We start from the raw sequence: 15,376 nt of genomic DNA, 5'->3' as shown, positions 1-15,376 counted from the left end.
ACAAAGCAATGGGACACTGCAGGTAGCAGGACAGCTTTAAGAACACAATTCAAAGCCTCAGCCTCTCTCCTGGCATGTACAGTTGAGTTTGTTCCTCCTGTTCCTGTGTCATGCTGAGCCAGACAGCCAGGAGCCCAGATCTGTGCTGGCTACTCCAGTTCTCCCTGAGTGCTCCTTTCCTTGTAGGTTCCCACCTCATCAGGCACAGTCCCACAGTAGCCACCCATGCTGCACACCACACTCTTCCTCTAGCAATTTCTCTGCCTCCTCACGGTTGCGATTAATTTATTTTCTTTCCTGAACATGTTGTTAAAATTAGAGGATGTCCTACCACAGCCACCAAGCAAGAGGATCCCAAATGTTCACTATACAGCACACAGCTTAACACGAAGGAAAACTCTAAAAATCCCTGGTGGTAAATAGACTATGTTTCTTTCACAACATTACGTACAGCAAATCACACCACTCAAGATTGTCACTTCAGCAGCACAGAAATCTGCTCTTGTTGGTAAGCAAAATAATCAGCAATAGAGCTTCCCCAAGCTCATCAGCTAATCTGTTCTCTTTTCCTCCTGAATCACAAGGCCTTCTCTCATTCAGCTTTCTCCTGTCACCCAGATCATCCATGTCCAAGGCTCTCATTGTGTTTGAGTCTTGCCCACTGTCTCTGATTACGCCACAGTACTCCACTGAAGCCACAACCTCAGGAGTGCATGACAGCAGCTCCAAAACAGCTGCAGCACCTATTTTGAAAAGCTGGCAAAAAGAACTCCACCCTTTAATGGGGAAAATAAAAGGCTGACAAATGCTACCATGAGGCTCTGCAACAAGCAGGTGTTGCTCTACTGCAGTTGTCTGTGAAAACAAACCCAGTCATAATTTAATGACAAAGAACAATTAGATACCTGACATCAGCCTTTCATTCAGAGGCAGCTCAGATTTTGGAGTAATTTCTGAGTCTTTCTGACAAAAGCAGTCCTACTTGCTCCCTCCTCAGCTTACACAGGACTTGACAGCACCTCTCCATCTCCTGACTCACTCACAGCCACCAAAGGAGTTCATGCTTGCTTCTAACTCCAACATAGGTATGGTGAGCATAGTTCATTTTGAACCCCAAGAATAAAATGGCCTAGAATTAGCTCCTCTGGCCATGACACATACTCAGAGAAGAACTGTGCTACAATACCTCCATCTGTTATCTGAAGTTGACTGGCATGTAACCCTTGCTTCTGCTCACTTTTGACGTGGGAGACAGGCAGATTAGAGGACTGTGATCTCCTCCCTGTTCTGGTAACTTAGGAAGTGGGCAGCAAGACAGGCAGGAGATGCGCACTGCCTCTCCACAGGAGACATCTTGCCAGTCCTCCAGCATCTTTCAAAGTGCTCTAATAGCTGTGCAGTGTCCTTACAGAGAGGGGCTGCTAAGCTCATACACAGTATCTCTCTGCCCATGACTTTGTCTGTTGTCACATTTTTCATTTGTGAAAACTCACGCTTGTGCCAGCATTTTGTCCATATTCTGCAGTGGAGAAAGCCCCTGACTTTCTTACATCTGCATTCATACGGGTAACTTCACAAGCAGCAACAAAGGAAAATCACTGGTCAACCCCCCACCACCCCCCCAAAAAAAACCCCAAAAAACAAACAAAAAAAAAAAAAACACAAGAAAAGGATCACACATCTGACATCAGGACATCCTAGCAGCCCACAGCCTGGCAGAAACCTAGGTGGCCCAGACTCAGCCTAGTGCTGGGCAAGAACAAGAGGAGACAGTAGCAGAGGAGTTAGCAAGTGCATAAGGCAGCAAGCTTGGAAAATCCAGTCACATTTGTCCAAACGAAGCACACATGTCTATTATCAGACAGATGGCAAACCACCTCCACCCCCCCCCAATCCCAAGACACTTAATAGCTTATGGGACAATGAACAACTTAAAACCCCTTCAGTCTAGGGGCTAAGAGAACATCACATGCAAAATCACAGCATTTTACAGTGCCTGCAATAGCTCAATTGAGGTCTCATTGTCTTGGAGTGATGAACATGCCTTCCTTAGCCTGGCAGGGATACTTGTATTTTTGTATAAAAGACAAAAGCCCAAAAATTCAACACAGCCCTTATCAGCTGAGCAGCTGACTGCAGCCTCAAAGCACACTGAGATTCCAGCTCAGATGCCATTCAGTTACTATTTCACCCAGATACAAAACTGTCTCGAACACTAAAACTTCCTTAAAAGGACCCCATCAAAGCATTTTTAGATCACCTGTACTCAGTTTGTTTGCAATAAACCCTCAGAAGTCTGAATCCGAAACTCTGTTCTTATTAACCACTTTTATGCACACTAACTTGTTTTTAGAGAATTTCTGTGTGTATTATCAATGGAAGTTATAGAGTATGCACACACAGGACCGGGAGGGAAGGAGGGAAAAAACAAGGATTAATCCTCAACTCATGAGCAACAAATTCCCCTCTTTGAAGGAGATTCCAAGGAAAATTTTGGATGACCAAAGAATGCACCATTGGTTTCATGAATGATGAGACAGATTGCACAACCAGACACACAGCCAGATTGCACTTCCATTTTTGAGCACAAATTTGGCAGTCTCTCCACAGAAATATTTCCTTTATTAAGGTCAACAGGCAGCAAAGTAGTTCTTCAGAGCAGTCCTAAAAAGACCACAGCCCTATTTAAGAATTAACAGCATTGTAAGTGCCAGGGATTTTTTTCTGGATGAGTCTGGAAAGCAACAGACTTGCTTTCCCTGCTATACATTTTCATATGATTAGGCCCATCTACACTTTCTTAAAAGTGACACCAACTACAATTCACTTGCATGAAAGCAAGCTTGGCAGCACGACTTTAAACATGAACACCTCCCGACCAACAAAATTGGGAGGAAAAAGAGTAGCCTTCAGCTTCACAATTGCCATTTAAGGGGTCCTAAACATTCTTTTACCCATAGAGGAGATATATAATAAAGAATATTTAAAATCAAATGCAGACAATACAGGCCTTCACAAGCCAAATGATGGTTCACATTTTTCACACAATCCAGGTCTTAGCTGGGCTAGATTTAAGCATCATCCAAGAAGACAAGAAAGTTTCTGGAGTATTTGAAGCCTTTAATCACTTTTCAGCACTTCCACAGATCAGCCCTGCCTTTGAAACACATTTGTCTCCTCAACTTGCTCTTCTGCCAGCTGGACTTGAACAGTATTTGTGTTAAGACAGCCACCCCCTGCCCTAAGGCAGGGCCTCTTAGGATGTCAAGTCCTGTACCCCTGGCAGCCAGGCCCACTTTCTCACCTGGAGAGTTTCCAAAATGTTGCAACTCCCTTTCCATAGGCAGCATCTCCCAGGTGGCCTTTGGAGGCCTGGCACACCCACCCTGGCTCCCAGGTGAGAGCAATCCTTTCCTAGCTCCAAAGAAAGCTAGATGGCAGAGACAAATCCAAAGGAAAAGGCCTTCATTTTCAATGCTTTCCTTATGCTTCCAGACCTGCTCTGACTCACTGGTCAGCAAAGATGACAATCATCTGCAGACAGTTCGGCTCCTCTTCACATTTCATTTTTAAAGTGTCATTTACTCACCAAGAAAAAAAAGAAGGATTGGCCAGAAAGCATTCACAAAGAGAAAAGGAAAAGAGACATGTGACCGCATATCTGAATTATTCACAAGCTAAAGCTTCCATCACACCTGCACATAGTTTGCTATCTTGTCTGATTTTTGGTCGGGGGTTTTTTGTGCATTTCTTTAGGAGTTCCATAGAATTTTTAGTCATTGGGTGGTTTTTCTGAAAGCAGATCACATTGCCACAAGCAAGACCCAGTATGTGAATAGCACTCAAACTGGCACAGCATGGGCTCACCATCCCCCCCAGCCGAACGGCTCTTACATAAGCTAGCACAGTTAGAGGGAAATACAATCAGAGCCAGGACACGGGCTGAGGAGCAAACGGCACCTGCTTGTTTTCAAGGTCCAGAGAAAAAAAATGCAAAAGAAAATAACCTCACCAAAACAAACCCCTGAAACACATCTTATTATTCACAATTGCCTATGAACTAATTCAGCACCACTCCAGTTTCCTCACAGTTTCAGGGTACCTGTAAATAAAGAATGCTTCCAACATGGGTGAGGGGGTGTGTGTAAAGAGCACATTTCTAGAGTGCTGCTTACAGTTCAGAGTGCACTTTGATTTCATGCACATTTACACACCAAAGCACCTTTCCCATGGCCCCCACAAACCCAGCAGAGAAGAGAGGACGCAGTTTAGGAGGCAGTAACCACATCCATACAAAGTAAAACAGATGCTGAAGGAAAACATCACCAATAAAACCATGACTTTAGAAACGACAGCTTTAAAAAGCACCACAACTAGTTATATTCCAGAGGAGAGAAATGATGCCTTTATTTTGTTAGATAAAGAGGGAGAGAGGAAGGAAAATAATTGCTCTCAAAAATAACTCCAAAACATGTATTCTGGGAACCACTTCTAGGTGAGATACTTAAACAAAGAAGATGGAGTATCCCACTCTCTTCAGTGAATAATTCTTCCTGCTAGACACAGGGCTCCCATATGAGGAAGCACTTTTTATACAGGGCTATGGAGACCAACACACCCATTGTCTACCAGCAGGAGCCTTCCTGCATTCAGAGAGGCTGCAGCACAGGCCAGGTTTTGGAGGTGAAGGGCAGAAGCTGGGGCAGGAGGGGACACCTGCAGTCTTTCAGGCATCTCTATCTGCATTTACAAATAGCCCCAAGGAAAGGATTGACGCAGGGGAAAAAAAAAAATTTTTTAAAAGTGCTGTTCAAAGGAATCAAAACAAGGAGAAGGACAGGTCAGGGCCTTTTCAACAATGGCACCGCCAATGCTCGGGGGTTAAAACCCAAAAAGCAGAGTGAAAAGGCAGGGACAAAGGGGGATATAACACCCCCCCTCATCTCAGAATAGGGTTATTTTAAGCCTGTCTCCTTGGAGCTACTCTAATATTTTCTCCCATGACTCAAGTCACCAGAGAAGGCAGTTAGAGCACCAAAGAAAAAAAGACAAAAGAAAAAAAAAAATTAAAAAGAGACAGAGCTAAGACTAATACCATAAAACCCCATTCTAAAAGGTACAAAGCTCCAGAAGAGATGAAAGGCAAGCTGGGCTGTGCCTTACCTGGGAAAGTGTGTGGGTTGGGTGACCCTCTTTTAAGGCACTTTGAACAGAGGACATGCACAGTGTAGTACAGGCCCGGCCATTCCTGGAGCAGGACATTCAGTTCTTCCACTAAAGGGGTAATAGCTTGCCAAGCTGTCCAGATATTTGGTAGGGACGCATGACTAGCGATAGACAGAGTATCTGGCTGCAGAGCTCCCCTGGAAGGCCGATAACTCACCACCACAGGCACCTTTCCCCGGTAGGCATAAATCTGGTATTTGCCATCTGACCGCTGAACCACGTGGCTGTTGATCTGGACGCTGTAGCGTGCAAACAAACCGGGTGGGAAAATGAATGGAAAGCTATATTCAATCTGCAGCTGCTCAACCACGAAGGACTGTCCACTCAGATTGGTGCCATTGATCCAGGCCTCCGCATGGGGCACCTCATTTTTCATGTAGCAGGGAAACCTGTACCAAGCAGCCGCCCCATTTAGGGGCTTGCATTTGGGTTTGTTGACACAGTAACAGAGCCCCATCTTCTCCAGCAGCTCCAGGATAAGCTGCAGATCCTCCCGGCTCTGGACGTGGGGCTTAAGGAGGAGACGGATAACGTGGGCAGGAAGGAGGCCATGCAACAAGAAGCCCTCCACGTAATGATGGAGCTGAGTGGCCCTCAGTTCGTCAATGTGAGTGTCGCTGAGCAGTTTCTGGAGCAGCACGGTGGTATCCCGCTGGCAGAAGACATTGAGGATGTCAATGAGCCTCGGCAGGTTGTGGAACACATACTCCCGCAAGGTGAGGTGCTCCTCGAAGTATAGCAGCTTCCCGCTCTCATGCAGGTAGGACAGGGCACTCTGCAGCCGATCCTCTGTCAGGCCTGCCTGCAAGCCCAACCGGGCAGAGTCCCACCAGCTAAGCCACAGCTGCTGAGCTTGTGGCTGGAAGTGCAGCTCCTCCAGCACTTGCCAGGATTTGGGCAACACCCGGTGCAGGTTAGGGAAGATATCCCGGTGCTCAGCCACAGAGAGGAGTTTGTCCCGCAGGCGACGCACCTGGAAACGGTCCCAGCAGCTGAAAGGCAGCACTGGAGAGAGGATCTGTGGGCGGTGGTTAAGAAGGTACTGAAACTGGGCTTTCTTTCGCCGCAAGTTCTTGTCTGAGACCCCATAAAAGGCAGCATGCGGGCTGGAGCAGCGCAGGTCAAAGTCCTGTCCCAGAGCCTCATCCACTTGCTGGACCAAGTTCTGGAGCCCCTCGGCATCCCTCTTTTCCTGCTGAGCAATCTGGTGATGGATGTCCAGGCACTTCTCTTCCAACTCCCGCTCCGCACAGAGGTCAGTATGGGTTCCCACCATGCACACCACAGCATGGGGCACCTTGGAACCCAGCCAGTGCAAGAAATAGCCCACAGAGGGGTAGAAGTGCTGAGGGACATAGGCACTCAAATTCACCACCAGCACGTACAGGGCCCCAGGAGAGAGGAAGAAAGACTGGATCACATCATAGCTCGGGTCTCCCCTCAGCTCGTACACAATGAATGTCAGGCCCCTCTCCACATCTGCTGTCCAGTCCACCACCTCAATGCCCTTACTGCCTGCTGACAGACCCAGTCCTGATGGTACCTGGGGAACACTCGTTGGCAGAGATAGCGCAGGGCACAGCATCTCCTCCTTCAATCGGTGAGAGGCCATGTGAGAAGGGACGTCCTGCTGCTCAACGGGAAGATGTTCCAGATGCTGCATGGCAGGTATCCGTGCAGAGGACATGTCCTGAGGCTCTGGGAAGGGGCAACATTGTCCAACTGGCACTCTCACAGTGTCCTGCTGCTGCCCAGGGCATCCTCTGGACCGGGTGCTCCCTGCCTCCAGACTTCCCACATCCTCCCTCTGTTCATCCTCCTCCATGAGGCATTGTCTCAGCAGGGTCTTTCCTGCATCCTTTAGGCCCATGAGTACTAGCTTGAGGCGAGGTTTGAGAGCAGGCTGGGAGTGGGCCAGCTCTTGCTGGTAGGCTGCGATGTAGGGGATGCCTTTCATGCACACCTCATAGGGTGGCTGGATGAGGGGGTTGTCTTTGATCTTCCACAGAGTGACACGAGAGAGCTGCCCGAAGCCCTCAGGCAGGATGGCAATCTGGTTGCCCTGCAGGACCAGCTCCTCCAGGCTGTGGAGGAGCACGATGGAGTCAGGCAGGTAGCGGATGCGGTTGTTGTCCAACCAGAGGGTGCGAAGCTGGCGGAGTTGACAGAGGTGAGAGGGCAACAGGGTGAGCTGGTTTCGGCTCAGGTAGAGCTCCTCCAGGCTGGGAAGTGCCAAGATGGCAGCAGGGAACTCCCCCAACAAATTGGAGGAGAGGTTCAGCATCTTGAGGCGCTGCAGGCTGCCAAAGTCGGTAGGCAGGGCCTGCAGCCGGTTGCCATCCAGCATGAGGCTCTCAAGGGCACTCAACTGGCAAAGGCCCTCGGGCAGGGCTGCCAGCCCAGTGCCGCTCAGCCAGAGGATCTTGAGGTGGTGGAGGGCAGCGATGCCCTCGGGCAGGGCCCCAAGGTGGCGGTTGCCAGAGCAGTCGAGTTCCTCCAGGGCGGCCAGCTCCAGCAAAGGGGTGGGGAAGGAGGGCAGCAGGTTGTGGTCGATGTCTAGAGCGCGGAGGTGTCGTAGGCGTCCGAGGCCCTCGGGCAGATGGCGGAGGCGGTTGAAGCTGAGGTCGAGCTCCTCGAGACAGCCCAGCTCAGCAAGGCAGGGGGACAGGCCCGGGCCATCGGCGCCCAGCTCGTTGTGGCTGAGGCTGAGCTTGCGCAGGCCCCGCAGCTCCGCCAGCGCCCCGCCGTCCCCCAAGCTCCGCAGTCGGTTGTGGCTAAGGTCGAGCTCGGCCAGGCGGCCCAGTTGGCGCAGGGCAGCGGCGGGCAGGCGGCCCAGTCGGTTGCGCCGCAGGCTGAGCACCCGCAACCCGCTCAGGGCGGCGCCCACCTCCTCGGGCAGCTCCTCCAGCCCCCGCCCGCTCAGGTTCAGCGCCTCCACCTCCCCCAGAGCCGCCGCCGTGAGCGGGCGGCGAGGCGCGGCAGCGGCCCCCCCAGCGGCGGGGGGAGGCGGCGGCGGCCCCCCCGGGGGCCCCGCGTCCGGCTCCGGCTCGGGCTCGCCGGGGCCGCCCCGCAGCTTCCGTGCGCGCAAGGCGGCGTCGCGCCACAGCCGCACCGCTTTCGGGGGCTCCGTCTGCGCCATGGCCGGGGGAGCGGGCCCCCGCCCCGCCCGACCCTACCTGCCGCGGCCGCCGCTGCTGCTCGCCATGGGCGCGGCCGCGCTGCGCATCGCCGTCGCCGCCGCGGCGAGCTTGGGGCTCCCCACGGCTCCGCGCCGGCACCGCCAGCCGCGCCGCCCCGCGCACGTAGCCGCCGCCGCCCGCTGTGGGCGGGACACGGACATGGCCCGCCCCGCGCCGCCCGCGGGGACAGCCGGCCGCTGCCGGGGGGCCAGCCGGCGCCGGGGCAACCCGCCCCGGCCTGCCTGGAAACGCCGGCCCGCCAGACTCCGGCAGCTCCTCCTTGGGGAGGAAAGGTCCTCGCCCTCGGCGTGAGCGGCCCCACCGCCTCCTTACGGCCCCTCTGGTGCCGCCGGTGGGATAAGTCCGGGTCGTGCGGGCAGCGGTAGCGGTGCTTCTCCGGCCCCCAATGTGTGACAGCAGCTGCCGGCCCGGCGTCTCAGCCTGCCCCTGGGCTAGCTGCGAGGTTTGTGAGCCTCTCGTCTCGCGGAGCACAGTTCGCCCTGTGGACCAGCAGCAAAAGCTATTGTATTGCAGATCTTTGCGTCGTTTCTGCACAAGGCAAAGGCTGGTTTTCCACCCTGCCCTGCAAGAAACCGAGATTAACCTTCCTTTCCTATTAAATAAGTGCGTTTCCGTGTTGGAGGGTGCAAAAGCCTGTGACTCTCTGGTTAGTCAGAGCAACTCTGCCACCTTCCTGCAGTGCTTTGTTTCCTTTGCTGCATACATCTAGCCAGAACCTAAACACTGCCTTTTTCAGGATCCTCGGCCAAGCTTTGCTCCCAGGGCTCAGAGAAACATACCTGGAAATTCCCATCACTGCTAAAGGGAAGAGACATGACTATTTTATAGTGGGGCCACAAGGCAGACTGAGAAAGGCTGTGGACACTCCACAGTGTGAACTTACCTTTACAAATGCCAGCAATGCACTGTGCCCAAACGTTTGGAGGTTTTAAAATGTCACTGTCTTTGTACAGCATTGAATACTCCAGTATGCTCTGGAGGCCTGAGAACAGTCACTTCCCACCTTCTCACATTGTAACAGCTACCATTAAAGCATGCTGTAAGCTATTACTTCAGAGCCATGGAGAGAAAGAAACGCATTTGAAATGAAAAGTGGGGCACAGGGCAACCAGTTTTTTAACCTTTATTTTCTTCCTTATTGTGGAGAACCCTCATGAGAACAATGCTTGAAGAAAACTGACCCAGTGCAGAGCTATAGTCACTAATCTACTAAATATACTAATTACCAAAACTACAGGTGGCAAAGGCTCAGGTGCAGTTCCCATCTTTCCCATCAGTATCAGACAAGCAGAGGTAAGACCATCTTTTCAGGTTCACCAAGTCCTAACAAACCTTCACCAAGTCTCTGCTAATTGCTTTTCTGAGCATGAGGTCATCCTGAGTAGGGAAAAAATTGCTGCACTGGCTGGTAAAGCCAAATAAAGGATGCAAAGGACGGGGGGGAAAGCTCACAGGCCTGAGAAAATGCATGGCTGTGTGAAAGTAAAACTTGTCTCCAAGCAGAGTTCAAGAGCTGCCCAAAGCCAGAAAAGCTAATCCTAAGATCTAGGCATGTGGTTTGAACCCAGGGTTACCAGTCAGGCTCAGAGGGAACAGGTATGCAGTGATACTCATGATCCGGTGGGCTTTACTGAGAGGAACTAAACCTGAGGATAAATCTCTTCCCATCCTTCCTACTTGGCTAGTGTCAGATTCTGACCCCGGGAAACAGTTACTTTAGCCTCTTGCTAAATTGTACTCATCTAGAGTTATTTTCCAGGCTTGCCTTCATTTCTTTTCAGAGTATCCCTGCATTAGGTCAGTAAATCTTTCACTTGGGCTAACCCAGTTTTAGTGTCTTTGCTTTTCCTGAAGAAGGAGCACTCTCCTTCCCCACTTCAAAAGTAGTGCATTAAATTCCCCCTGGGAAAAGACTAACTCTCTTCTCCCACCCTATTGCCCAGTTGCTTGTGATACCAGGTGAACAGTTTAATTTCCACCTCTGTACATGCAAAGCCACACAGCCTGCTGCTATCAAAATCATGTTTTTAAAGCAAGATGATGTTTCTAGAAAGACAAGTCTCTGGTACCAAATTTGTAGCTAGGTTTCTTCTTCTCTGTGCCTTGTGCAGGTAAAGACAGAGAAAGTAGTAGCAATATTGGGGGCTACCCATTCCTTGACATCCATGGGCACTGCAGATCCACTCAGAAGCCAGGGCAGGCTCCCAGTTGCTCTGCAATCTGCAGCAAATGTAACCTGAAAGGTTGCCATTCTGCCCTATCCTCTTGCTTCCCATGGGAAAAAATGGACACACCCCTTCACTAGGGACACTTTGAGCAGCTGTTTGACTCAGCTAGAAAATACCAGGGAGGGAAGCGCTTATCTCTTTTTGCCCAGTGCTAGAGGTCATGGCTTATATTAAACACATCTTTCTGACAGTATGTGAGGACAACGAGGGAAGAGCTGGCCTAAGCAGGGAAAGGTTTGGCTGTCAAAACCCCTAGCACAAAGTATGCAAAACAGCAGGAGCTGAATGCCTCCCCAAGGTAACGAAGAAGGGAAGGAAAGTCTTGCAGCACTGGTCAAACTTTGATGAGCTTCTGTAGGTCATGAATGAAGCTAAGCCAGAAAGAAACATGATGAACAATATACTGGTACAAAGATGTCCCTAGGACTGCATGGAAGTTGTCCAACGAGGAAAGCTCTGCCTCTTTACCATGAACCTTACATTTTATCTTAATATACCTGCATGAGTGTGCATATCTATGAGTAACTTCAAACAGCCAGGACTGCTGTCTCTTAGCTTCTTCAACACATTCACCATGGTTAAAGCTGACAATTGTAAGCAAGATACTTTATGGGGAAATGGAAGATTTTGTTTTTCAGAAAACAGAGGTTTTGGTACAGACCTAGATGATCCCTTGTCTTCCCATCTGCTTAGATAGAGGAGATATGCTTCTCCAAACAGAACTTCCTCACTTCCTCTTCATTTACTCATCAGGATACTGGAAGGTCATTAAACCTAACAGCCATTTCCTATTCATTTGAGCTTAAAAGTATTCAGAAACCACCCCAAGCTCCTCTCCTAGCTGTCATCAGCCGTGGCTGAGAGGCAGGTGGCTGTAAAATTGCCAGCAGTGCTACAAAGCATTTAGGTTTGGGTGTTTTTTTTCATTGCTTTGTTTTGGAGATAGATTCAATTTCAGTGGATTCCATTATATGACAGAATTGCATTTGGAGTTATTCATTTTAAATAGTGGCCCTGGAAAATCCTATTGATGGAGTTTAATTATTCAGCTGAAGACTGAGGTGCCTCCACTTTACTGAGCCCTACAGCTGCATCATTAATAAGATTCCTATCTAATGCACCTCCCTTCTGGGTCAGGTAAAAGGCATCGAGTTACCATCGGTATTTTAGAGCCCTACTCTAGGCTTCGCAGGACAAGGCATGCAAATATAATCAGCTGCTTTGTGACAGGACATGAACCTAAATCAGTGTGACAGAAAGCATCAAGCTGCTGTAGTAAAGCACTGTGCACCACTGCAAAGCTCATGGGCTCTGGCAGCAGCACTGAGCAAAGATGGCAGCTCCTCAAAGACATTGCTTGCTCTCCACACCACCAGATACACAGCTCAAATGGCAAAATCCCCAGGCTCCCACTTCAGACACAGTTGAAGAAGCTGTGTTTCCAAGGGCTCAGTGCCTGGCCAGAGAACAAGCAATGAGTTGACTGGACGTTCTCAAAGATCCTCCTCAACCTTCAGTGGAATACTGTAATGATGAACATTTGGCCCAGAACTGCATTCCGCACACTGTTTTCCTCACAGTTTCTGCAGGAATTATATGAATTCTAGATGGAACAATACTAATCTAGATGGTAGAAGTGCCCAAGAAAGCTGATCAGTCCTCAAGAACCACTTCCTCCAAGCCCAGGATTGGTTTATCTCCACAAGTAAAAAAATCAGGAAAAGGAGGCAAGAGGCCTGCATGGATGAAAAAGAAGCTACTGCAACTACTCAAGGAGAAGCAAGAAATCTTTGTAAGGCAGTAAAATGGCCTGATTGCATGGGGAGAGTATAAGAATGTTGCCAGCATATGCATGGATGAAAACAGGAAGGCCAAAGCCCTTTTGGAATTAAACCTGGCAAGGGAAGAAAAGGAAAACAAGAAAGACATTTTTAAATACATCAGCAGCAAAAGGAAGATTAGGAAGAATGTGAACCTACTGAACAAGTATGGTGTCCTGATGATGGAGTATACAGAGAATGTGGAACTACTGAATGTCTCCTTTGCCTCAGTCTTCACTGCCAAGGCTGGCCCTCCAGAAGCCCAGTCCCTGGGCTAGAATATCCTGGAGAATGGAAGCCTTTCCCTTGTTGGATGAGGATGAGGTTAGAAACCTGCTGGGCAAGCTTAACACCCATAAATCTATAGGACCTGGTGGGATACACCCACAAGTGCTGAGGGATGTGGCTGATGCTAAGCCACTCTCCATCATTTTTTAATGACCATGGAGGACCAGTGAGGTGCATGAGGACTGGAGGACAGCCAATGTCATTGCAGTCCTCAAAATAGGCAAGAAGGAGGACCTGGGAAACTACAGGCCAGTCAGCCTCACCTCCATCCCTGGAAAGGTGATGGAAAAACTCATCCTGGATGCCATCTCAAAACACATGAAAGAAAAGATGGTTATCAGGAGGACTCAACTCAGATTCACCAAGGGGAAATCCTGCTTGACCAACCTGATAGTCTTCTACAATGGCTCAGCTGCCTAGCTGGCTAGATGAGGGGAGAGTAGCAGATGTCATCTACCTTGACTTCAGCAAGGCTTTTGATGCCACCTCCTGTAATATCCTCATCAGTGCTCAGGCAGTGTGGCTTGGATGAGTGGACAGTGAGGTGGATCAAGAGCTGACTGAATGACAGAGCCCAGAGGGTGGTGATCAATGGCACAAAATCGAGTTGGAGGCTTGTGGCCAGTGGAGTTCCACAGGGATCGGTTCTGGGGCCAGTCTTGTTCAACATCTTCATCAACAACCTGGGTGAGGGGACAGAGTGTACCCTCAGCAAATTGGCTGATGACACCAAACTGGGAGGACTGGCTGATTACCCAGAAGGCTGTGCTGCCTGATCTCGGCCGGCTTGAGAGTTGGGCAGAGATGAACCTCATGAGGTTCAACAAGGGCAAGTGCAGAGTCCTGCATCTGGGGAGGAACAACCCCATGCACCAGTACAGGCTGGGGATTGACCTGCTGAAGAGCAGCTCTGCTGAGAGAGACCTGGGATTCCTGGTTGATAAACTAATCATGAGCCAGCAATGTGCCCTTGTGGCCAAGGCGGCCAATGGCACCCCGGAATGCACTATCACACAGTGCTACACAAGCACTTCCCAAACCACTTCCCCTGCCAAACCACTAAAGCAGATCTGCTTGCCAGAACAAGGCTGGCTGTCGTTAGTCATTTTCACTCTCTTTAACGGGAATTCCCCGTGTCTCGCTCCATTCTCTGACCTGTGGCTACTGCCCCAGCAGAGCTGGGAGCGCCAGTGCCTAGCATATTGATAAGTCTGCAGGAATTGCTGATGTTGATATTTTCCTGTCAATGAGACCTCCTCAGAGCTCACAGGTTAAAGTTAAGTGAACTGGAGATCTCTTTATGACAGTTACTAGGGCTTTCTGATGTTTACCAGTAATTTATCTGTAACTGGTGTTTGTACCTCCCCAAAATACCAGTAAGATAGACGCACTTTGGTTTTTTCTTCCTGCTGCTTTCCAAATCCAATCCAAACTCTGTATTTAAATACCGGTTTATCCTTATTTAAGTATGATTATTTAAATTATCCTTACTTAAATACAATTCCTGGGCAGTTCAGGTCTGCCTACCCCACCAGGCCTTACTGAGTGTTGCGTTAAGAGGGGATAGACTGGTTTGGCAGAAAATAAACCCCTTTGCATTCTGACTCTCCTCACTGAGGTGGGGGGTTGAGCTAGTTTTAAATTCTGAGTGATGTCCAATTTGCCACGATCAGTCCAGGTGTGTTCACCTCCTGTGAACTATCACGACTCTGGATACACTGATAGTGTGCTGCACCTTCCGTCTAATCATGCTCATGAACTAGCACAGCCACACTCTAGGGTTTGGTCGTGTTCCATGAGAGACCGTGATGTCTAGCTACTGAAGCAGTGCAGTTTTGTTCATGCAACAGATATGCAGATTCTTCTGGGTTGACAGTGATAGTGACCGTCTGCAGGAAAAAGCATGTGCAAAAAAACATATATATGATAGAGGATGTGAAATTATAAACAAAAAAAAAAGTTAGAGAGTCACATTCTAGAGAGATTTCTAAGTTTCCTGAAGGAGCGCTTAGTTTAAGTCTCACCCAGGGTATTCCTAGGAGAGAGGAAGAAAGGTTCAGCCCATCCACTGATCCCAGGAGTCAATTTCCCTTGACTTGTTCACGATGGTGTCTTCTCCCAATATCTCCTTTTCTTTAGCCATTTTTATACCTTTTTTCACCCTCAAGGTGGAGTTTCAGTGACCTTAGTCATAAATACCTTTATTATGATTGGTGTGAAATTCTCTGGCCTCGCATTTAAAAGGTACGGTTTACAAAAAATTCAGGACGCAGACTCGAGGAGGAGTGGACGGAGGTCTGTTTTGGTATTACAATGACATTATAATGAGCAAAGTTCACACAAAGGACAGCATTTTGTCAAGATTTGACAGACCATTGGCTCAGGGTACCAAAAGTGCTGCTTATCGGTTTTAGAGGACCATATCGTTCTCCTGTGTCCTGACAGAGCCTGACCGCAGTCTACCCGCTCCCAGCCCCGCCCCGCCCCGCGCCCAGCCCCTCCTCGAGTGCAGCCCCACCCCGAGCCAGGCCCCGCGGGGCGACGCAGCGTGTGACCACCAGGAGGCAGGAGCGAGCCACCTCCACGCCGCGGGGAGGGGCTCGGAGAGGCCGCG

The 15,376-nt window shown here is 49.7% G+C and overlaps 1 protein-coding gene across 1 annotated transcript in view; it reads right to left on the bottom strand.

Moving 5' to 3' along the window:
• The window catches only part of MFHAS1 (multifunctional ROCO family signaling regulator 1), a 28,297-nt gene extending 19,881 nt beyond the window's left edge, over positions 1–8,416 (bottom strand). The window contains exon 1 of the mRNA XM_061993801.1: positions 5,164–8,416. Coding sequence (XP_061849785.1) covers positions 5,164–8,365 — 3,202 coding nt within the window. The 5' untranslated portion in view covers positions 8,366–8,416. The remainder of the gene's footprint in view (positions 1–5,163) is intronic.
• Between the last annotated feature and the right edge of the window lie 6,960 nt (positions 8,417–15,376).

This window comes from Colius striatus, chromosome 3 (genome assembly GCF_028858725.1).
Source record: "Colius striatus isolate bColStr4 chromosome 3, bColStr4.1.hap1, whole genome shotgun sequence".
In the NCBI taxonomy this organism is placed as follows: Eukaryota; Metazoa; Chordata; class Aves; order Coliiformes; family Coliidae; genus Colius; species Colius striatus.
The sequence above is the reverse complement of the archived record's forward strand: the minus strand, read 5'-3'. Positions and strand labels throughout refer to the sequence as shown.